At 38.7% G+C, this 24,868-nt stretch overlaps 1 protein-coding gene across 2 annotated transcripts in view; it reads right to left on the reverse strand.

Moving 5' to 3' along the window:
- Positions 1–1,174: 1,174 nt before the first annotated feature.
- LOC122790386 overlaps positions 1,175–24,868 on the reverse strand; it is a 239,908-nt gene continuing 216,214 nt past the window's right edge. For both annotated transcript variants that reach the window (XM_044057900.1, XM_044057899.1), the window contains exon 11: positions 1,175–3,006. In XM_044057900.1, coding sequence (XP_043913835.1) covers positions 2,807–3,006 — 200 coding nt within the window. In that variant the 3' untranslated portion in view covers positions 1,175–2,806. The remainder of the gene's footprint in view (positions 3,007–24,868) is intronic.

The following is a 24,868-nucleotide window of genomic DNA, read 5'->3' on the forward strand; positions in this document are numbered from 1 at the left end:
AATTGCAGGCATAGGTGACATTGTTCTTTTCTTACTAGAATTTTTAGATAACTATTTATTACTTTATTTGTTATTCATTTGAAGAAAATACCTGTAGCATGTGTTGCACTGTGAATTATCTTTGGTCTTAAACTTAATAATTTCTATATACCGAGGTACTAACCAAGTATATGAAGGTTTAAATGTTTAGTTTTCTTAACCTCAGACCCTAATGATGACTAATGCTGCATGTACTGCTGATGAAGATACCCCATTTTGCATATTATCAGCAGACTCAAAGCCCTATGTCTTGTTTTCCTCTTGTATGCTCTGTGTGACTCCTACTGACTCAGAAAAATAAGAAAGATACACAATTCAGGCAAAAACTTAAATGTTATATTTCTATAATAAAACTGCCACTAATTGGTTCTCTGAGAGACAGCAACTGGTGCATGGAACAGACTACCAAACTACATTAAAGCAAGCACTAGTTTAGATATTTTTAAGAACAGCCTGGACACTTATTATGGTAACAACGTTTTTGGTATATTGGCAGGCTAGAAGCTTTAATGCCTGTGCTTGAACTATTTGTATGTATGCATATGTATGTATGCCATATTTACATGTCTGTTATGATGCCCTTCATTGACACATTTCTGTGCTTTTAAAAAATGTGTCGTATTTTCTTCAGCCAGTGTGCTGAAAATGTTCTGTTTTCAAGAAGGATTTATATATTGCAAAACTGTTTTAAGAAAGATAGTTTTGTTATTATGTTTTTATACACATTTCTGTCTTTCACTAATAATCTTTCTGGCTGTATCCTCTAGAAATCTGCCAGAGGGGGCGTTTGCTTTATTTTATCTTCACTGCTGTAACCGTATATATATTGCTTGCCCTGAGCATTAAGTGCAGTGCCATCTTTACTTTGTACTTTAGGTTACAGTGAGGTAAGATATGCTGACTTTGGCTCACATGATTACTTCTACTGATACTTACAGAGAAAGTAAAATTTGTGACATTGGTTACCAGTAACAGTATTTATTTTATTTAACATTTGTTTACAGGGAAAGTCCAACTTGGAATAAAGCCAATTTTCAACGGATGCCCAGGAAGAAACGCTCCAGACACGTCTATGTAACGTGGGAGGAAACCAGTGTACCCAGAGAAAACCCGCACGAATGCAGGGAGGGCATGCAGAGTCTGCACAGAAGGAACTCCAGCAGAGAATCGAACCGGAGAACCTCTTGCTGTAAGGCGACAATGCTACCGCTCGGCACTGCACTGTCCACTCTTTGTTTAAAGCCTTTACATAAAAATATCCCCCTTCCCTTCTTGTGCATTCTGATATGTATGTCACATCCTTCCTAGCTCTGTATAATAGGTACACTGCTGAACTTCTTACATCCTGCTTCCCAGCCGCCTTTCTTTCCTTCATCATATTTTATTGCTAATGGAGCATTTACTGAGTCAGTGCTCTACTAAAGACAACAACATATCTACATAAGTATCTCACTTTTCCTCTTTCTCATGCTTTCCATTTCTACTTTTCACTCTGTCATACCTATCTTACACTCCTTTTCTCTGTCTCTTTCAGTTTTTCTCACTCGCTTGCTTCCAAATCAATCCCATATCTCTCGCTTTTTCAGTCTCTGTCTATCTCCTTCTTCCCCCTGTCTCTCTCCTGTTTGGTCATTTCTATATTTCACAATCATAAGTACACACACACACACACACACACACACACACACACACACACACACACACACATACACACACATGTGCATGCACGCACACACACATTCTCTCACCTTCTTTCTATCTCTTGCTTTCATACTCTCAGTCTCCACTCTCCCTTTTTTTATATCAATCGTAAAACTTAACTCTTTTCCAGTGCAGTCCCACTGCACAACAAAATTACCACAACATTCTATGATTTGACAAGTTTTGACTGTCACAAACATATGTGGCTTTGATATGAAGTCTCAAATACTTCCAAAATCAATGCAAGATGTGTATCCTTTTACATTCCCTGAATAGCATCTCTATTTTGTATTTATAAGCTGATGATGCTTTATATTCTATCTCTGATGATAATTTTTCAAAATTCTGTCTCCCTTCCACTGTTAACCAGTGTTAGTTGTATAGCATTCCTTAGTCTCCCATATTTAAAATGTATGTTTTCCATACACAGCTCCTTTTTTACATAATAACTGAAACTAAGCATATTTATTGTAAAGTTTTATGAACTAATAATCTTCCACATTTAAAGTTTTGTTGTGAAAAATATTTTTAGTAGTGGTTTGTATTGTAGTCATTGTTGTAAGCATGATTTTTAAACGATCTGGCATGAACCCAAACGCCTGCATTTTAACTTGTATACCAGATCAGAAGACACTATCTGTTGATATAAGCAGTAAATCTGGTTAGGTGGAAAGACACACAAGAAAGTGATAAGCATTCTGAGATCAGTATGAGACATCAACTAATACAATCTAAATATTGCATTCTTGCTTCTCAAAAGACAGTACTGAATAAAAAGTGTTCAGATTTTGGAGAGACATCTCTACACCCCATCTCTCATAAAACTGAAAATCAATTTGAAAAATACAGTTCTAAGTTAATTGTACCAGCATTTAAAAGGTGCCCCCATTTGGGGGCCTTTTTCCTTATTATTTATTTTTGCTTTGTCTGTAACTGTTGAGGTAAAAGTTGAGAAGTATATCTGACTACAGTTGATCTACTTTAAGAAGCGACTGTATTACACGTTCCTCTCACTTCTTTATTTTCAGAAAAAGAAAATACTGTTTTAATCAATGTTGCATGAATATTAAGACTGGGGTGTATTAGTACCCAGTGGGAGCAGTTTCAGTATGACCTTGTTGTTCTGGGAGAGCAGGCTATATATTTCATCCAAAGCTAGATCCTTCACACAGTGGCTATTTATTTCCAGCAGTTCATCTCCAACTTCCAGCATTCCTGGTTCCAATTTGTCCATTATTCTGCCGCTGAGACGCACCACATATGTTCCTAAATGATAATACAAAGATAAAGATGATGAAAACAGCATTAGCTATTACTTGCTGGTTATGAATGAGAGGTAGAAAACAATGTATTCAGTGAGAATGGATAGAAGCAAGCAGCTAGAAAGATTTTCTTGAACTGCTACAGAGATTTTTCTGTACTTTCTTTTTGTATATTTTAGCTAAGCAAGATCAATTATTTGCCAGCTAGTCTGGTAACCCTATACCTGTTCTACTACAAATGGATGACTGCTATGCATGGTGAATGATGCAGATTTTATATATTGTCCAGCATTGTGACAATAGAGATAAACAATCATGTTGCACAATAAAATCTACTCTTATAGTTGCTTGCATCATATTTGCCTGTATTTTTTATTATGGATGGTGATTTGAATCCATAATGAAGTCTGGTGAGCCAATAAGATAAAAGCTAAATGAATCTTAGGTACTTTCCCATTCACTATCTACATATGAACTAATAACTCATAGCTAATCCATCATGCTTCAACAAGTAAATTTAGTTTCAATTAATTTTTTTCTGTCTGCATCTGAATAACTGAAATATACCAAACCAGTTACAAGTGGCATCCCACAAGGCTCAGTCCTGGGACCTCTCTTGTTCGGTATATATTTCTCGGAGGTACAGGCCAACACGGAAGGACTGTGGCTGACCAAGTTCGCAGATGACTGCAAACTGGGCGCCATAATCGACTCTCCAGCCGACACAAGCATCCTACAAAAGGGCCTCATAGAAACAGACAACTGGTGCCAGAGCCATGGCCTCAAGCTAAACACCAAAAAGTGTATAGTCATCCCCTTCGGCAAAAACAAAGTGCCCACAAATTACCACATAGATGGTAATCCATTAAGTACGGAAGAAGTAATTAGGGACCTGGGGACCCAAGTTGATAGCAATCTCTCATTCGACAACCACGTGGCCAAAGTGGTTAGAAAATCATTTTATATAGCCCACCTAATCATGAAGGGATTCACATCTAGATCAGGGGAGGTCATCGTGCCTCTTTACTCATCCCTCATCAGGCCCATAATTGAGTACAATGCCCCTTTTGGGATGTACCTTACCAGACACCTGCAGCAACTGGAAAGACCCCAAAAGTACCTACCAAGAGGATCAAAGGGCTCAAACAGATGCCATATGCTTCCCGTTTAAAGAAACTCCAGCTCTACTCAGTGGCATACCGCCTGCTCAGAGGCGATCTGGTCCTGAAGTATAAAGCCATGTCCAACCCGGAATTAATGGACATGCTGCACCTCAGAAAATCCAAATCCCATCAAGCTACACGCTCGAGAGACTTGAACCTCAGCACTGAAATAAATAGGACATGCTGGAGGGACAGATTCATAACCCAGAGGCTCCCTTCACTCTGGAATAAAATCCCAGTCCAGGTTAGGCAGAGTCCCTCATTGACTCTATTCAAGAGGAATCTTGATGAGTGGATGGGAGAGCGTAGATTTACTCCGGGTATCACTTCTGTGTCACTGTTAGACAGATGCACAGTATACTAACCTCGAAAAAGGGCATAGCAAAATAAATTTAAAATGGGTGGTGAAAGCCAAACACATTCTGGCTAGGCTTGTAAATTCCCTAGGGCAGATAGCCTAGTATGAACCTATGAACCTATGAATCTTATCCTGGGATTGATTTAGATCAAAACATAGTGAAGGTTGTAAAGCATGAAGAGAATAAGTCTAAGATGACTTCCCTGCTTAGTCTAGTAGAAACAGGAGTAGAGTGGGAATGGAAATCAAACTGGAAGTAGACGTAAATCAGACAGCAACTGGAAGTGCCAACAAACAAAAGAAAGAATATGAAGGAAAGGCTCAGAAGTCAGGGAAAGAAAATTGGAACATATGCAAATATAGAGCCAAAACAGAGAACTTCTAGAACAGCTGTGGTGACCAAGATTCGATGCAAGAGCGATTAAGGAGAGGTCAATTTAAATCAAAATATGAAAGGCTAATAATCGTGAATCAAGATAGTGGGTTAAATGCACCCTGGTTTACAAAGTTTATAGATAAAATGGCAGAAACAGAAAAATGAGGTTCTGTAAAACCAAACTTGAAACAGTTGCACATCATGTGTGAGGTGTGAGGTGTTAATGACTGAGGATCTGTATACTGAAAGGCACAATAATGTGGCAATTTTGATGCACTGAAACATGGGCAATATAGAAGCAGCTAAGAAGCATTTGAAACACATATCACATAGGATCACTCAAAGCCAACAGTTCAAAAAAAAAAAAACAGAAGCAAGGAAACCAAATATAGTAATCCAAGAGAAAAAAAAGACAAAAGTAGAGTTAATCACTGAAATTCCTACACCCACTGTATTATGTACTGAGAGACTTAAAGTCATAAAGTACCAGGATTTGCAAGCAAGCAAAAATGAGCAATGTGGAAGAAAGATTCTTAAAACAGTTCCTATAGTAGCAGGAACAACAAGACTAAAAGAATTTACAGTCATATTTAAATATGCTACCAATATATGTAATCATATATGAACTGTAGGAGGAGGCAATTCTGGCCATACTGTATGTGTTCAGAAGAGCACTCTTGGCAAACATCAAAGTCAGAAGCAATGCTAATCTCATGAACTTTAATCAGGTTCTGGTTGTTTAACATAGGTTGTCTGTTAAAGGGACTTTAGGACATCTGGTAGTAATTATTAAGAAAAAGAAACATTTTCCTGAAAGACACATCAAAGCATTTTTCCCCTTATTGTTCTTACGTGGAGGTTATGGCAAGGTTTTGGGAATCCTTGAGGTAATCCCAAGTGTAAATATATGGCATATGAGTTGTTTGTCTTTTTGACTTTTCCCGGTTAGGGATCACCACAGTGAAACTCCATTCCACTAATGATTGGCAGTAGATTTTTATGGTGCCGAGTTGCCAACCTGAAGCCCAAACTTCAGCGAAGGCATGCCCATTTACGCATGTCTTTCGAACACGACTCAACTGCGGGGAGGACATGCAGACTCCACACAGAAGGCACTCCAGCTGAGAATCGAACAGGAGAACCTCTTACTGTGAGGCAACAACGCTACCGCTGCACCACCGTGGCTGGTAAATATATGGCATATGAGTAGGGTGCATAATTATCAGAGAAAAATGTTTTATTTTTTTTTTTTTTAGCAACTTTATTCATCCATGTGAATTAGCAAGCATAGCAAATAAATGCACACAACATAGTAATAATGAGTACAATTAACAAAAATATATTATATAAAATTCAGTTTGTTTGCAAGGCCATTAAAACAGAACACTTAAAGAAACATATTGTAACACTCAGCATAAACAATACAATAGGAACTGAATATCAATGCATCTCTGAGCAGATAAGTATATTTGAGGTAAAATATACAAATGAGTCTGACAAAATGAAACCAAGAGCCAGCTCATGTTTTGCATTGAGTTCAAATTTTGCCTTTCTGCTACTGACTAGAAGAGCAAATGTTTTGGTGATCATATCAAAGTTTTTTTTTTTTTTTTTTTTATCAGAGTGTGTGGAAGAACAGGATAACAATTTTAAATAATGTGAGATGCATTTAACCAGGTTAACTTTAGTGACCATTTCTGGAGTTGTCTAATGGGACACAATATAGGCTGTTGTTACAGCTGACAACTGTGGAGCCGAAAGTCTGATGTTCAGATACCCCATCTTACCTTACAGAGATGGCTGACTGTAAAGATAAAGTAGTGCTATGTGCATCCTTACAAATTAGGCACCAGAATATTAACTCATCTAAACTCTCTTACAATCTGAGCATAGCTAGACAGTTCCAAAACTCATAGACAATAGAAGTATTACTTTTCCCACATCCATTTATAACCCCCTGAGCCGCACTGTTAGTTGGAAGGCGCCTTAGCCAAGGTGCTAGGGGAATAAACATTGTTTCAAGCTTTTGCCTGATAAATGTTTTTATTTATAATTTATTTTGCTGTTATTCTATAAATAAATAACGTTACTTCAGTTTTTTCCTTATATTTACATGATGCCTTCCTCTTACACATCAGAGTAAATCACAGCTGATCACAAAAACATGCTCACTAGAGCAGCACCATAAGGACAAAAGAACAGCTAATGTTAGAAGTTCAACATCTAATATGCAGTTCAGTTTTTATTTTAGTAAAGCAATAGAACTGGGAGTTCATCTTTAGGAATTTTCTTTCTAGAGGACTAGAAATATATTAAGAACAATTACAATGACAAATTTTCCAATGGCAACAACAACAGAAAACAGTGGTATAAAATAAATAATGTACAAATACAGGTCTGTTATGTTTCAGACATAGAAGTCATGATGACGGATTCAAAGAGCATATGCTGCTCACACTGTAAATAAAAATTAAGTTGCAATGCTGTAGGGGAAACTATTTTTAAGAAAGAAAACTGCTAATTAAAAATTGGATCAAGAGACTGAAATAGAATAAAGAGAATATTTATTTATTTATTTATTTGACATTTGTTGACCGGGATAGTCCGACTGAGCTATTGCCCTTTTTCAGCGGAGTCCCAGTGAGAAAAGCTCCACAGTACAAATAAGCAAAATGTATTGAAGCAGTACAATATGACAGGTTAAGTAACTATTACAGTACGAGTGAGAGAGAAGAGCACAAATAACAGTTGTACAAAGAAGTAATTATAGAAACAGGGAGTAGCAAAGCTGGCATAAAGGCATTAGGATTGTCATCAGTAGACTACAGTAACATTCAAAGCATATTGTTTTATGAGCAAAGTTTGGTGTAGATATTAATATAGTGGCTGCGTAGCAAATAGGATGGGGTAACAGGGTAACTGGACAAGGACGTGTAGTAGCAAGGAGAGAGGTAGGTAATTGCCACATGATAACAGAAGGTAGGAAATAAAGAGATGATTAGAGGAAAGGAGGGATTAGGAAGGAAAGGCAGAAGAGAGGATAGGGTTCAAGTGGGGTCATTACAATGGCATATCCAGGAGCTGTTTAGGTAGTTTTTGAGAACTTTGTTGAATTCACTGGTAAGAGTAACTTTCTAAGGGACATGGGAAGCTTGTTCCATGACAGATCAGGGATTCTGTCCAATAGATTTTTTAGGTTTGTGAATCTGTAAGAGACATTGGTCTGAGCTTCTGAGAGATCAAGGGGGAGGTATAGTGTGAGACTAGTGAGGAGACGTTAAGGCAGAATGAGGGATTGTTCAGGATAGAATGGATGATGGGAAGTTGAGTTGGTAGGAGTTGGTTAGAAAACTCAAGCCAGCTGAGAGTCCTGAGAGCATTGCAGTGGTGTGATTTAGATGGTAAATTAGTAGCAAATCTCGCAACTTTGTTATAGCTGTTTTGAGTTTGGAAAGTAGTGTTCTGTCAGTTAGTTAAGACTTATGAGTTGTAGAAGAGGTTAGGGAGAAGGTAAACTTGGGCAAGTGAGTTTCTGGTGTCAGGTGTGAGGAACCTTTTATTTCTATACAGTAGGCCGAGTTTTTACTGTTTTTTTTTTTTTTTTTTTGATAGAGTGAAGCACATGGTGGTCAAATTTAAGTTGGTTGTCAATGATTACTCCAAGGAGCTTAGTGTGGGTATCAGCTTCGATAGTTGTGTTGTTAAGGGAAGAGATGGCGAATGAGGATTTGAGGTGGTAGAGAGATTTGGGGAGGAAGTGTAGACGTTTTGCCTTTTTGGGGTTTAATATGAGTTGACTGTTAGTAAGCCATGCTTTAGTGAGGTCAAAAGAGTTTTGCATCATGGTAAGCAGGTCTGATGGGTTGCCAGCGATGGAGATGATTGTAGAGTCATCTGCATACTGTATGAGGGATGACTGAGGACAGGAAGTGTGGAGTTGGTTATAAAGATGTTAAAGAGAAGGGGACCTAGAATTGAGCCTTGAGGGACACCCCTTTTGATGGGAGAAAGGGAGAGAGAGCAGAGAGCCATTTAATAGACTGCTGTCTGCCTGTGAGGTAGCTGTTGAACCAGGAAATAGTTGATGAGGAGAGATTGAGTTGAGAGAGTCTGGAGAGGAGGATGGGGTGGGACAGAGTGTAAAAGGCTTTGGAGAGATCTAAGAAGAGACAGGACACTAGCTTATTGTTGTCTCTGGCTAGGGAGATGGAGTTTATAAAGGAAGGCAGTGCTGTGATGGGGGTGGAAGCTGTGTTGGGTGGGAGTGATTAGAGTTTCTTTAGTGAGATAGGCCATGATTTGTTTGTGAACAGAATGTTCGAGAATTTTTGAGAGGGAGAAAGTATAGCAATTGGTTGATAGTTACAGAGGTCTACAGAAATCCCTCCTTTATGTAGAGGTATGGTATGGAATTTTTTTTCAGAGAGTAGGGACAGTGGATTCACTGACAGAGCAGTTTATTAGGATGGAGATAGGATATGCTATAGAGTAAGCAGTAGCCTTTAGGAAGAGAGGTGGGAGGTTATCGGCAGATGGGGAACAGGGTTTTAGTTTGAGAAGAAATTTTTTATATAGGTGCTAGGAACTGGGTTTAGTGAGAAAGGGCATGTTTATAGTAGGGGTGTGGTGGGGAGTGAGTGATTGGTTTGGTTGGAGGTCTGCATAAGTTTACTGATGCTCTCAATGAAGTATGAATTAAAATGGATGCTGTTTCATGGGCTGTGTTATTGGGGCAGGAGCTTGGGGTTGAGGGAGTCTCTGGGCTTAGAATTTGGTTGGTAGTGTTCCAGTAGATTGGTGTGTGTGGTAGAAGTTCTTTTTATCAATGTTTATGTGGTTTTTCATCAAATTGCAGAGTTCCCTGTATTTTTGACAGTGAATGGGAGAGCTGGTCTTCGTCCAGAGTTTCCAGGCAGAATCTCTGTGTTGTATAAGGGACTAAGTAGAGTTACCAAGCCATGGAGAGCATTAAAATTTGACTCTAGCTGTTCTGAGAGGAGCAATAGAGTTTAGTGTGTTTAGGAAGATGGAGCTGAATTGTAGAACAGCTTCATCAAGGGGTAGGGATGAGAGGAAAGATCAGTCAATTGAACAGAGAGTGAGTTATTGAATGTGTCAGGGTTGAAGTTAGTAAGCTTTTGGCATTCTTTACATTTATGAGGTCTAGAGAGGTGGGGGTAGAATCTTTGGATGCATATTGGGGAGTGGTCACTAAGGGAGTCACTGGGTAGTGATATAGGTTGGGGTGGGAGACAAGAATTCAGTTGATTATAGAGCAAGTATTTGTAGGTTTATGTTGAAAGTTAAGAGAAGAGATGATTTGGGTGCAGCCATAAAGGTTTATATTGGTGTTAGGGGAGTGAGAGATAAGGTTTTGCCAATTGATGTTCAAATTGCCTAGTATTATGTATTCATTGGGTATATTTTCTGACATCCAGAGGAGAATCTGTTTGAATAAAGGTATGTTGTCTCCAAGGGGTAGGTAGATGCTAGCAATGGTTAGGGTTTTATGGCTGTTAAGTTTGTAATTGGCAATAATGAGTTTGGCTGGGTGGAAGGAGGGGGAGGGTTGGTTAGGGGGGATAATGTCAGCAGGTCCGATTACATAATGGAAAATCTTCCACATTGTTTATGGGTTCTATCATGGCACAGATTGTTGCGACCAGGGGAGAAATTAATTGTCAGAGTTGTGTGGTTTGAGCCATGTTTCAGAGAGAGTAACAATGGTGGGGGAGTATTGGGTTATTCAGGAGTGGAATTCAGTTATCTTGTTGATAATGCTGTGAATGCTGATAGAGAAAAAGGAATGATGTTTTGGGGTGGAGGAGAAGTGATTTATAGGGGTAGAGTGCCAGCAGTTTCAGCTTTGTTATGTAATTAGGATAGGTCTTTGGAGGTACTTTGATTTTGGGGAGAGAGATTTCAGTACTGGAGAAGAGTGAGGGTGCTATGGGAGAGGAGTAGTGCCTGTTGGTGTATATTATGTGGTGGCGGTGGAAGGAGGGTTGAGCTGTAGGTTGAGCTGGGTGTGATATGAGGTGAGGTTAGATAGGAGTAGGAGAAGTAAGGAAGAGAAGAGAGGGAGGAGCACATTGTAGGGTAAAAAAGTGTATGAGATGGTGGAGAGAGTGTGATTGATGGAGGGTTTTAGGTATTGAAAATGTGGGAGGGTGAGAGGGGGATAGGTGAGGTGAGTGTATGAGGGTGGTGTGAGGTTTTGGTGAGAGATGTGATATATAATGAGTGGGATTGGATAGTATGGGTGGGTGGTGTTATGTATAGTAATTTCTGAGAAGAGAGGAGTTGGAGGAGATCTTTAGAGGTTTACAATTAGTTACAGTGAGGGGGAGGGGTTGATTCTGATTGGTTGATGTTAACAGGAAGTTGGATTGCAATGGGTGTGGTAGACAAATGGTTAGCTTATAAAGGTAAACACCACTTGAGCCTGGCAGTTTAAATCCACTTGTAATGCTGAAAGAAAACCGCCAACTCCAGGAAGCACACGCCGATACTTTATTGTAGAACACAATTAAACAGATTGACAAATGGTTAGCTTATAAAGGTAATTGATATGGGAGTGGGTGGGAATGGAGTGAGCCCGAGAGGAGCGAGTAAGTAAGAGGTAAAAGAAAAGCTATCAACCTGTGTTTGTTAAATAATGGCAATAGAGTGTGCTGGAAAGCCTGTAGGGTGAGCGATACAAAGTAAGATTCCAATGGGACAGGTACGTGGTTCATGCAGACAGATACTGTCAGAGGGGCTACTACAGAAAGGTGTGGGAGGAGAGTTTAGGGGGAGGCGGGCCACTGTGGGCAAACTGAAGAGTGTGGTCACCACATCAGACAATATTACAACTTATATTTTGAGGATAAACAGATTGACTAAATTAAACTAATTTAAAACATACACTAGCAGAGAGTAGATGAAAGATCAACTGAAGTCTCAACCACGTTAACTAGGTAGATGTCCGAGGCTGAGGTTCTCAGCAGGGGGTGGGAAGACTTGGTTTTCTGCTTGTAGATTAAACTAGCAGAGATTAGATGAAAGACCAACTGAAGTCTCAACCACATTAGCCAGGTAGATGTCCGAGGCTGAGGTTCTCATCAGGGGGGGTGGACAGACTTGGTTTTCCACTTGTAGATTAACTGTAGGGAGACAAATAAAAAGCAACAGTTTGAATACAAAGCAAGTATAAGGCTAGGCTAAATGGTCACAACTAATTAGAGTCTCAGATACAGAAGCTGTAGCCTGAAGGGAGAATTCAGGGGAGAGACAGATGGTTAGGGAGTAGAGGGTGAAATGGAAGATAACAAGGCACTAAAGTAACACAGAGGTAGATGGGGGATGGAGGTTGGGGAACAAAGACTTAGTGTAACAAGGAGCAGAGAGTTGGATCATCGAAAGGTCAGAGGGTGAAAGCAGTGGGGCAGTGGGGAGGGAGAGAACTACCCGGAGATAACGAGGAGGAGAGAAGGTAACCAGACATAAAGATCTGTGGAGCAGTCTTCCTGATAGTAGAGGGGGAGACTTAAGCTTCTGCTATAGTAGCCATAACAAACATTTAGGCTCTAAAGTTTTTCACATAAGCTATAGAAAGAGAAGCAAAGCATCTAGGCTCTAATGTGTTAACCTGAGTTATAGTCAACCTAACAAACAACTAGGCACTAATGTTTTGGAAGCATATAGAAGTTAACATAGCAGAACACAGTCCATGTAATTCACTACAAATATCGCTATGCGATACAAGTGTATCACAGAATGCAGTACATTTGCATGCAGTCCATTAAGATGCAATACACTAATCAGATAATTATCAGTATTACATACATGTAACACTCAGTAACTATTAAGGGACTACAGGTTTAAAGCAAGCTACCATTCACAAAGACAAAGGTACAGCCCATATAAATCACTGTTAGTTATGCTAGAGAGCATACAGAATAACTCATTAAACAAAATATTTGCTTTGCTTTCACCTAGGTAGATTTACAATGCTCAATTATCTAGCAGCATTAGATAAACGACAACAATTAGACAAATATTTTGAACAAATACATAGTCATATCATCAAGAGATATACATAGATGAATGTAACACTTACTAGGTGAGCATGCAACACTCAGGACTGATATAGTGGTCAGGGTTCTGGTCAGGGGTTTGGAAAAATGGCACCAGGACCTTGTTAGGTAATTATATAACCTCCAATGCTGGTGCAGTGAAAGGGGAGGGGCAGAGAATAGAAAGTGAGACAATATTGTTGGAAGGTGAGCAGAGGTGGTGGGGGGATGGTGTCAAACAACTGGGGAGAAGATGGGATGAGAAATCCATGGGAATAGCTAAGAAAAACTACACCAAGTAAGTAAGAGGCAAAAAAAAACTATCAGCCTGTGTTTGTTGAATAATAGCAATAGAGTGTGCTGGAAAACCTGTGGGGTGCGTGATACAAAGTAACCTAGAGAATGTGCGCACCACAATACGCTATATTACAACTTATATTCTGAGGATTTTGAGGTTGGCAAAATTAAACTAATTTAAGATATACACTAGCAGAGAGTAGATGAAAGACCAACTGAAGCCTCAACTACATTAGCCATGTAGATGTCCGAGGCTGAGGTTCTCAGCAGGGTAGTAGGCAGACATGGTTTTCTGCTTGTAGATTAAACTAGCAGAGAGTAGATGAAAGACCAACTGAAGTCTCAATCACATTAGCAAGGTAGATGCTTGAGGATGAGGTTCTCAGCAGGGGGCTGGGCAGACTTGGTTTTCCGCTTGTAGACTAAACTAGCAGAGAGTAGGTGAAAGACAAGCTGAAGTCTCAACCGCATTATTTATTTATTTATTTTTACATTTGTTAACTGGGGGTGTCTGACTGAGCCGAAAAGGCCCTTTTTCAGCAGAGGCCCTGGGAGAAAAGCTCCACATAGAAAAATTACAGATACATTTAGATATTTAGATATGATCAGTATACACACAAATTAGAATAGACATGTTTTTACAGTGGTATGCAGCACATCAACAGTTACAGTGGAGTGAACAAAAAAGAAAATATTAATTTAAAAATAAAGGTAATTAATAGATTTGTGGTGTACAGCTGAAATTTGGAACCTAGGTACAACACATACATAGTACACAGGTACAGTACATACATTGTGCATTAGCGAGTGTTTGTGAGTAGGTGATAGCGATTATTCAGGTAGATGTCCAAGGCTGAGGTTTACAGCAGGGGGGGTTGGCAGACGTGGGTTTCTGCTTGCAGACTAAACTAGCAGAGAGCAGAAGAAAGGCTAACTAGAATCTCAATGGCATTAGCCAGGTAGATGTCCGAGGCTGAGGTTCTTTGCATGAGGGTGGGCACACTTGGTTTTCTGCTTTTTGATTAAACTATCAGAGAGTGGATGAAAGACCAAATGAAGTCTCAACCGTATTAGCCAGGTAGATGTCCAAGGCTAAGGTTCTTAGCTGGGGTGTGGGCAGACTTGGTTTTCCACTTGTAGATTAAACTAGCAGAGAATAGATGAAAGACCAACTGAAGTCTCAACAGCATTAGCCAGGTAGATGTCCAAGGCCGAGGTTCTCAGCATGGGGTGGCAGATTTCTTTTTCCACTTGTAAATTAAACTAGCAGAGAGTAGATGAAAGACCCACTGAAGTCTCAACTGCATTAGCTAGGTAGATGTCCTAGGCTGAGGTTCTCAGCAGGGTGATTGTTGCAAGAAATGATTTGGAAAGGACAAATAAATGTCTATGGGAACCTTGCACCAGAGATGAAAAATACAGAATTCTTGAAAACACTTGTCAGCAAGGATTTAATAAATGTGTCACATTGTCTGCATATATTCATTTGCAAATCATCTAGATATGTCTGTTCATAGGATCATAGGATCATAAGAATTTAGTAGGCTAATGGCCCTAGGGCCCTTACAAGCCTCGACAAGTTCTTACCCTTATTTCCACAATCAGCACCTATTGCCCCTGTCCAAGAGGGACACAGGTGGAACCCCTGGGGTGAATTTATGGGCACCCATTCAACCATCCAGATTGCATTTGAAGAGGACCAAAGAGGTACTCTGTTTGACATGAATGTACAATTTCTGCAATGTACCAAGAAAAAAACTGAGCCACACCCAAAGCAGTCCCTTTGTAGTTTAATTATAAAGTAAAAACATTAATGCTACAAATAAAGTATTGTATTCTCCTTTTAGATCATCACCTTTAGGGTTCATGAAAAAATCAATACACAAAATGCGTCTGTATAAAATAGGTATAAAAAATACATTAAAATATTACTATTCAATAAAAATTTACTAACAAATAATATAATAGGTTGCAGGAAAAAAAAGTTTTAAATAATTGTTTTACCTTTCTATGTTTATTATTTGTGAGGATTTATATATTAAAATTTTTTTGAATACAAGTGAACAATAATGGGGTAGTGGAAGATAACATTGTTTGAAGTTTTATTGAATAGTAATATTTTTAATGTATTTTTATGCATATTTTATACAGATGCAGTTTGTGTATTGATTTTTATATGAATCCTAAAGGTGATGATGTAAAAGGGAAATACAATACTTGATTGGTTTATTCACGTATAAAAGGTTTGGTATTCATACACTTGTGTTTTTGCATCTGAGGAAGTGTGTTTACAAAAACACTCTATTTGGAGCGTTAATGTTTTTATTTTATATTTAAACTACAAAGGGACTGCTTCTGGTTTGGCTCAGTTTTTTCTTGGTTTATTGTGGACACTTTTGCTGGGTATTTCTCCTTTACTTTGAAATTTCTACAATGTGCCCAAAATTGCCTTCTGTAATTCATACAGGGTTACATCTGTTGGTAGCACATCAAAGTACAGTTGTGGTATACTGTATTACCTGCATGCTACAATATATCATATTACCTGTATGGTTTCTACCCACTGCAGGTTGCTCTAAATACCTGCTTTCTGTGACGTGGCTGAGTCGGATGGCTGTCATCTGTGATTGTCCTGGCAGTCCTTACAATTTACTGAACAGCATACCCGACAGCATAAAACAGAATGCCAGTAGAAAGGCTACAGCTAAATCCAAAATATCCATTTTTCAAAAATTTGAAAACTGAAATACTGGAATGTACAGAAATGTGGCATAATTCTGAAATAAAACATTACAAACAATTGTATGATGCAAGACAATACATCTACTGCAGGGTCCAGTTTGGGGGAAATAAACCAACTCCAAGGTCACTGGATAAGTAAAAAATGCTGATGTAAAATATAGTGTGACAATTGAAAAAGCATAGGTAAAGTAAGGGTATGGGGAATCCAACCTGCAAACACTAAGGGGGGGGCAAGATGGTGCAGCCCATCTGCATTACATATCTTATCACAATGTTTGATTTTGATATTTCCATCTTTGAAATGGGAGTCTGTTCCAAAGGTGTGGTAACCTCTGGGAGACAAATCTGTTCTTCCAGCAGATTTTATTAATGTCACATACCAGGTTAAGGTCTTTAGAGCGAGTAACCTGTGTACCGTTTGACTTGTGGATATACAGCATTTCCAATAAAGTAGGGTCAGAAATTGCCTTGTATTCAACCCAGAGATCACTTCTGAGTAGTCTGTATGAGACAGAATAAAGTGATAGTGATTTCAGATGATCCCCATAGGACAGACACTGAAGACTTTGAATTTTCCTTATAAAGAACCTTTGTGGTTTCTCCCATTGCTACAGGTGCTTGGAAAGGTATATACCAAAATGGGCATTGTACTCAATTATTGGCCTGATAAGGGAAGAGTACAGGGAGGTTATAACTTCATTAGAAGGTTAAGTCCAAAACAACAGACTTAAAAGTACATATTCCCACACTATGCATGCATTTTAATGTGTCTGTATGAAATTTCTGATATTGGTCTGTGTGAAGTCAATCGGTACAAGATCAAGAAGGTCATAATTTATTCTACTGGAAAGGGGTGGTAAGCACTTATTCCTACAAATTATTATATGGAATTTCATCACATGAATTTAGTCAAACCGCTTCTCAGTTCTGTGTCTTCTGCAAAACAGACAAAGAGCATGTCTCAATTGCTGCTTTACCCAGGAACATACGTTGCGCTTTACCTTTACACATAATTTGATGTATATGTTTCTAGTGTCATACCTATAAATCTGTAAACCCTGAAAGGCACAAAAGCTCTAAGGATTTACTTTCCAAAGAGTATGTTGTATATGTAATCTCCTTCTGTACAAATAATTACTGACACCTACTCCTTGATCACTGTTTCAATGGCATGAATATAATTTCCTGACATTCTACATGGAAGAATACCAGCTACTCAATTACTTCTATGCACTTCCTCTCAGCACATTTTTAGTTCTGCCTGATTTGTCTAAAATAATGCCTTTGTATTTTAATCTGCTGCTGTTTCAGGTTGCGAGAACTTGAAAACAATTTTAAAATCAGGTGTATAACACAACGGCAAAAATTAGGTCAGATACGTTTGCAGTAGTTCTGGTTGTACTAAGGAACTAAATATAAACACCAATAAATCAGTCTTGATTGTACTCAGTGATATGCAAAAGTTACAGCAAGATACCCATATTTGAAAAACTGACTATCAAGGGGTGATTACTGATCAGTTATTCCATCACAGATAACAAGCTGTCTTGCTAGACCAACAGCATACCTTTAGTGAGCACACAGATTTCTTATATATTCAATTCCTCAACTTGATCAAATTGTTGTAAAGGCTTTCCACCCTGTTTACCAAGGAAGCTTAGCAGGCCAGACATCTTAATGCTCTGATGCCACTGTTGAATATGTCCATCATCTAGTTATCCTCAATTCCTTATAGAATGTTATCTCACAAAACACAAAAGAAACTAAGATCTTCAAATATATGTATTTCACTTGTTAAAAAAAACACTTTCCATGCTAAACTGCCAAACTGGATTCCTGCTAAGGCACAGGCATCAATAACTCACTTTGAAACTCCTAAATTCTGGTTACTGCCCCCTCCTCCTAACACAGCTTGGCATAATAACTCAGTCCTATTCCTTGTGTTTTAACAGCTTCTGTTAAACTGACATGTATTTAGTCTAGCTCTCCAGGACAGGATATTCCCAGTGTGGTTCCAGACTCCTGTCCTGGAATAGTCTTCAGCAAGAGTTAAGAATTACTAAGGACTATACCTTCTTCAGGAAAAATCTGCTGGAGCACCTGATAGAAGTTTGTTTATGTAATTGTTATAATAATAGTTAATTATGTCTAAGTAAGCCTGTTTTCTTCAGAAAATTGTATTTTTAATATCTGTCCCCAAATAATGAGACAGCTGAAGTGTTTACCTGTCTAAAGTATTTCCATTTATTATCTTAGCTTATTTTATCTTTGATTCTTATATAGTAGAATAGTAGTTTCCTAAGTGTATGGCAAGGATGACAATGCTGCATAATTTTCATACATCTGTTTAATTTATATGCAGAACAAATAATCAGATAAGCAGGGTTCTACAGAGAAAATCAAGGTGTAAAAATTGCTTTCTACCCACTGCAGGTTGCTTTAGATACCTGCTTTCTGTGGCGTGGCTAAGTCGGATGGCATTCATCTGTGATTGTCCTGGCAGTCCTTACAATTTACTGAACAGCATACTTGACAGCATAAGACAGAATGCCAATAGAAAGGCTACAGCTAAATCCAAAATATCCATTTTTCAAAAATTTGAAAATTGAAATACTGGAATGTACAGAAATGTTGCATAATTCTGAAATAAAACATTACAAACAATATGTCTGATGCAAGACAATACATCTGCTGCAGGATCCAGTTTGGGGGAAATAAACCAACTCCAAGGTCACTGGATAAGTGAAAAATGCTGATGTAAAATATAGTGTGACAATGGAAATAGCATAGGCAAAGTAAGGGGGTATGGGGAATCAAACCTGCAAATACCAGGGGGGCAGGGTGCTGCAGCCCATCTGCATTACGTATCTTATCACAATGTTTGCTTATGATATTTCCATCTCTTTCCTTTTATTTCACAACAATTCAGCTGTTCAATATATTCTATGTGTGGGTATTTAACATTCTGAATTTTCGACATTTTGATTCTGTTATGGCATTGTTTTTATAATGTTGTGTATTAACATAGATAACCATTCATTCCATTCTTCCTGTTATTCAAATAATCATATACTTCGGAGTACATTCATTCTTATGTCTTATTCTTCATATACTTGACAACCCTCTTTGTAGCAGTGTTGCACATAGCAGTAAGGCACAACTTTACTGAAGAATGTAGCGATTGTTACTGCTTTGTGTTTCAGTTGTTGGCGTGACTTCCTCTAGGGGTGCTTTTAAGATAACCTATATTTCAGTCATTAGGTGTTGGACAACTTTCTCTATAGGAGATTTCTAAGACAGCTCGCATTTCAGCAGTCACTACCAGTAAAACTCAGTTAACAGAAGCTGATTTCAACTAAATGACCAAAATTCAATAATAAGATCATTTGCTAACGAAGTAAAGGCAACGGTGATCTCTTTGCATAATACACGGTGCCCATTTCTGCAGATAACAGCTTTACAATCTGCAAGGACAGGCCTGTTAGTTTGCTGATCATTTACTCTCAAGCTCCAGATTCTTACTAAAGTGTCTCTTCCCTTTCTTAAATCTCATACCTGAATAAGGGCTTAATCCTTGTATACTTTTGTTTATTTTTATGCCTTTATGTGTCTCTGCTGCTTTATTAAAATCTTGATATATCCTAAAACCTGTTTCCCACAGGCTGTCCTAGGCAAGCCCTTTAATAGCAGTAGCAGCCATTTTACTTAATATCTTTTTATTGGTCTCATGCAGGCAGCAGCAGCCCTACGTATTCAGTCACTCATAAAGATTTTATGAACCACTGATTCTGTTTTTCAGAAAATATAGAAACATGCCATCCAGTATGCATGTTGTGAAGGATGAAAGCCAGACACTGCTGTGATTTGTACACTGAATTTCATAAGTAGTCATAGTAAGCCAAACTGTAATGCTATTGGGCATAGGAGAAGTTGTTCTCCTTATTACGCACATGCATCACATATGCCAAGTCTATGAGTCTCTTTAACCTTCTTTTTTGCCACCTGTAAATATGAATTGTGTACCTTAACTAGCCTAAAAATACAGAACAGTAATAATAAAAGTGCTATTACAAGCTGTTAACTATAACCACACATTATGACATATGAAAACTTACTCCACAGCGCCGTTATACAAAGACATTATTTAAGAAAACTAAGTCATTTCTTTCTTAAATAATGTTATTTTATAATAGCAATAACTGATTCATGGGTGTAGGTATACAGAAGATTTACCCATGGTTGACTTTGTTTAATCACTCTTGCTTTGCCTTTGTGATCAAACCATGCTAACCGTGGGTAAATTTTCAGTATACTACACCTACTCATGAATTATTGCTTAAAAAAATAATAAATATACTTTTCACATGTCTGTTCCATCTCTTTGAGTAAAGGAAGCCACAGATAGCTTATCACAGTAAATCAGTAAGCAAAGATGAAAATGCAATACCACCACCTGGTCTCTATCTTTGTCGATGATTTGTAACAAATTTTTAGTTAGGATCATAAGATCATAAGACTACAAGAAATATAAAGCTACTTGACCAGACGGCTGAGGCCATGCGTGCCTTCCCAATAACCACTCTTGGGCTCTACCACTCTTTTCAAGAACAGCAAAATCTGTAAGTCCCTGAATGTATTTAAAAGTACCTACCCAATTGTCTAAGTTATGTTTGAAGGTTGAGAGAGAATCACAATGCCCAAGTTGCAAAGTAGCCTATTCCAGAGTAAGGGGAGGCAGTGAGTGACAAACCTCTTGCTCCATTTAATTTTATTTATTTCTCGGTTTAGACTGAAATCTCTAGTTCTAGTTTTGATCACATTATTTGACTTATCAAGAAGGAGGAGGTCAAGGATAATGGGCTTCTTAAGGTACGGGCATGGTAAACAAGACAAAGGTCTCCCCTCAGGAACCTATATGACACAGAGTAAAGGGACAAAGATTCCGACCTCCCCTGGTACCTATGATTTTTGAGGCCAGAAATCCTTTTTGTTAAGAACCTCTTGTGGTTTTCTGAGTTTTCTGATATGTCTAGTAAGATGCATTCCAAATTGTTACATTCTGTTATGGGTTTGACCATAGCAGAGTACAAGAGAACAAGAACTTGTTTTATAACAGATGTCTTTGGCAATTTGGCGTAAGATATAAAAGGATTTCCTAACTATAATCACCATATGGTGATCCAAAGAGAGGGAGCCATTAACTCATGCACCCTTGTGCTTGTTTACTGTCCCACTGTATAGTGGGGAGTTATCAATGCAGAAGGTTGTAGCAATTTGCTGGTTCCTGAAAAGGATGATACTGTATTTTTTTGGCATTAGGTTTAAGCCATTTCTTTGGTGCACCAGATGTTAACTTGTGTTGATTCATTTTGAAGTGTATTAGTATCACTTGTTGACTTAACTACTCTATCCAGTTAATAAAACTTTAAAGGTGCCAATATGAGCTAGTAGCTACACCATAAGCTCAGCACATGAAACAAAATGCTCACAAAGAGTATGTTACGCCAGTCTCTTTATTGTTACGTGCTTCCTTCCCCAGTATATACCTCGGGGACTTTCTCAGAACAGGAAACAGAAGAAATTACATTGCTCCAAGTCAACACCCTTTATATGTAATGAAACAATCAATTAATCAATTATTCTTCCACAATTTTAAAGACATAGACACTAAAACACTAAAAACCTTTGTACTTTAAATATACACAAAAAACTTTAGAAAATGTTAAATTTTACATTATTAAAAATACAATAAAAATTCAGATGTTTAAAGCCCTTTTTCTTAGAACAGGAACCAGGGAAATATGGTCATTTAACTCTGGTTCAGCAGTGGCATTTAATCTAATAATCCAATAAAACTGTCTAAGGTCAACCTGAAGCTCCCACCAACCACCTTTAAAATTCCATGGGACAACTTCTAAAATGCCAAACTTAAATCTTGTATCTCCCTCACATGCTAGTGTGTGTATATACAATGCATTATTTATATTCCCCTTATTAATGGCATAAAGGTGTTCATATATTCTGGTCTTAAAATTCCTTTAAGTTTTGCCAATATAGTAATATGAACATGTTTGGCAAACTGAAATCTATATAACACCTCTCGTGTTACAATTACCCTTATGTAGAGGAATGCCCCTACCATGCCCAGCTATCAAGACCACATCGCTATCTAAGATGTAGGGGCATTGATTGCAACTACTACATTTAGTAGTTCCTTTGATGAACATAGTCTTGTTAAGGAAAGTGTGCTCTGTCAAATATTTAAAATTCCTCCTAGCTTTGTATATAAAGCTTGGTGTCTCACCAAGCATGTGAAAAATATCAAAGTTTCCTTTGAATATTTACCAATTCTTCTTTATAATGTCCATCAATGCACGTTCACCTAAAGCATAAGGGATGACCATACTAGTATCAAAATCACAGGACTTCCCAAATCAGCTTTCTTGGGACCTTGTCATATGCATTCTCCAAATCTCAGAATGTCCAATTGGACTCTTTCCTCATTTTTAGCTTCTTCTTAAGTATCTGTCTCACTGCAAACATTGGGTTAGTTGTGCTACATCCTGATCTGAATCCAAACTGCTCAACTCTTACCTTATTTTCTACTGCTCTGCATATTTGTTTATCAGTCACCATCTCCAGAACTTTCATGCAATGTGACTGGTATTTGAGACCTCTGTACTGCTCACAGTTGTGAATGTCCCCATTGTTAACAAGTAACAAGAAGGTGCAACCACTTCACTAAAAAAAAGCAAAACCACAGTCCAGGATCAAGGAATAATTCACAGCTTCAACAGATGCCATCTGTTGAAGCTGTGAATTATTCCTTGATCCTGGACTGTGGTTTTGCTTTTTTTACTGTCCCCATTGTTCTTGATCACTGGCATGACTATGCTTATTGTCCAGCCATTTGGAATATGTCTTTCTCTCCATACTGCTATGGGTACCCTCAGGAGCCATTTCTCCCCATCTCACCTAACATTTTTATCACATCTGCTGTGACCTCATCTGCCTGCTGCTTTCCCTGACATCATTTTCCTTAGTACAGTTCTTATTTCTTCTATGATGGGCTTTTCCTCCTATCTCATCTTAGGCTGTGTCTGGGGCAGTACAGCTTCTGTGGGGTTTTCTTCATTCAGAAGCCACTGGAAGTTCCCCTTTCATCTGTTTTTGATGTCCTGTGGACTGATGAGGAGGTTGTTGCTGGAATCCCTTACAAAGGTTGTTTGACTATCTTCTTTATCTTTCTGTCTTTGCCTTGCAATCTGATGTAGATTTAGTGCCATTTACTAAGTCACTTTGCAGAAGATGGTAGACTGCCTCTAATGCCTTGCTCTTTGCTATTGCAACTCTTTTCTTACCCTCTTTGTTTCCCAACAGTATTCTTTCCTAACCCTGTCTGTTTTTTTTTCATCTCCCACTTTTTTTCTGCAATTCTTCTTTCTTTTGATGACTTAATGGACTTCTGCATTCCACCACCAGCTTTTCCTTATGTACCTTATTTCTATACCTGGTTTGGCCACATATCTGTTCTGCAGTCCTCACACATGCTGCTTTGAGGTGCTGCCATTCTTCTTCAACTCCACCCATTTCTTCTTCTTCTTGAGGTGCTAGAGACCTGAGTAATTCCTTAAACTGATGTGTTTTTGTCTCTGGTTAACTTCCAGTTCTTCAGTCTGGTCTCTGTTGATCTTAGAGCCTTCTCTGACAACTACTTGCAGCTGAATGTGGTGGTTTATGCTGAGGTGACTTTGCACTCACCAGTTTTACCGCTGTGCCTTTTCCTTACTAGTTGGAACTCTATCTGAGTTGCTTGTTGGCCATTCTTGTATGTGATCTTGTGACTGTCTCTCTTGCTGAACCATGTGTTGGCTACTATCAAGTGGTTTGCCAGACAGAAGTCCAGAATAGCTTCTCCTTCATTATTTCTGCTGCCTCTCCCCAACCCATGTGAACCCAGCCAGTCCTCACATCCTATGTCTGTCCTGATATGTGCATTTAGGTCCCCCATTATCCAACACCAATTCCTGTTGTTCTTTATTTTGAACTGATATCTGAATGGACTCCTTTCCTCATTATTACAATGCTGCTACGGGGCGTAGGCTGAGACTATGAATACTACTGTATCCTTACACTGGAATCTGATTGCCATGCGTCTGTCACTAATTCTGATGACATCATTCACTGCCTTCTGACGTCTCTCCCTCACCATAATTCTCACACGATTTCTAGCCTGTCCCCCTCCTGAGTACTAGCTTCTGGATACCAAGCCAAGTGGCTTTGCTGCATTGGCTTTCCATCTTGTCTCCTGGATACACAGGATGTCCAGTCTCCTCCTTACCATCATGTCATCTACTTCCAAGCTCCATCCTGTCAGTGAACCTACAATCAGTGGAGTAATTCTTAGTTCCTGTTTGCCAGGTTGAGTGGTTTTATATCCGGCTTTCATTCAGCAGCACTATCCCAGGTAGCCCAAGCTGGGCAACCAGATAGCAGGCAGCTAGTTGCTTATTGACCCAGGGCTGTTGTGCTTTGTGGCAGGCCCACTCTAGCCATTAGGACACATATACCTCTCCTACAGTTAGCATTGGTCCCTGGCATAATTTGGAGTAGGCCAGGTCCTCAGTCCACTTATCATCAGCAAACACACATGCCCATTTGGTGACATTAGTCAACATGACTGAATAACAACCTAAAGCCATATTTTTCCATGATCTTGAGGCTAACCCTGCCACAGTGTGCAGCCTGTGATCTGTGTTCTCTTATCTTGAGGATACTGCACACCACAGTAGATGCCCAAAGCTGTTGGTCTTTATAAGTCTTCCCCCTGTGGGGTGCTATCTAGATTATGTTCAGCTGCAAACAGCCCCATT

Source organism: Protopterus annectens, chromosome 16.part0 (assembly GCF_019279795.1).
Source record: "Protopterus annectens isolate FY-2018-M chromosome 16.part0, PAN1.0, whole genome shotgun sequence".
Taxonomy (NCBI): Eukaryota; Metazoa; Chordata; order Ceratodontiformes; family Protopteridae; genus Protopterus; species Protopterus annectens.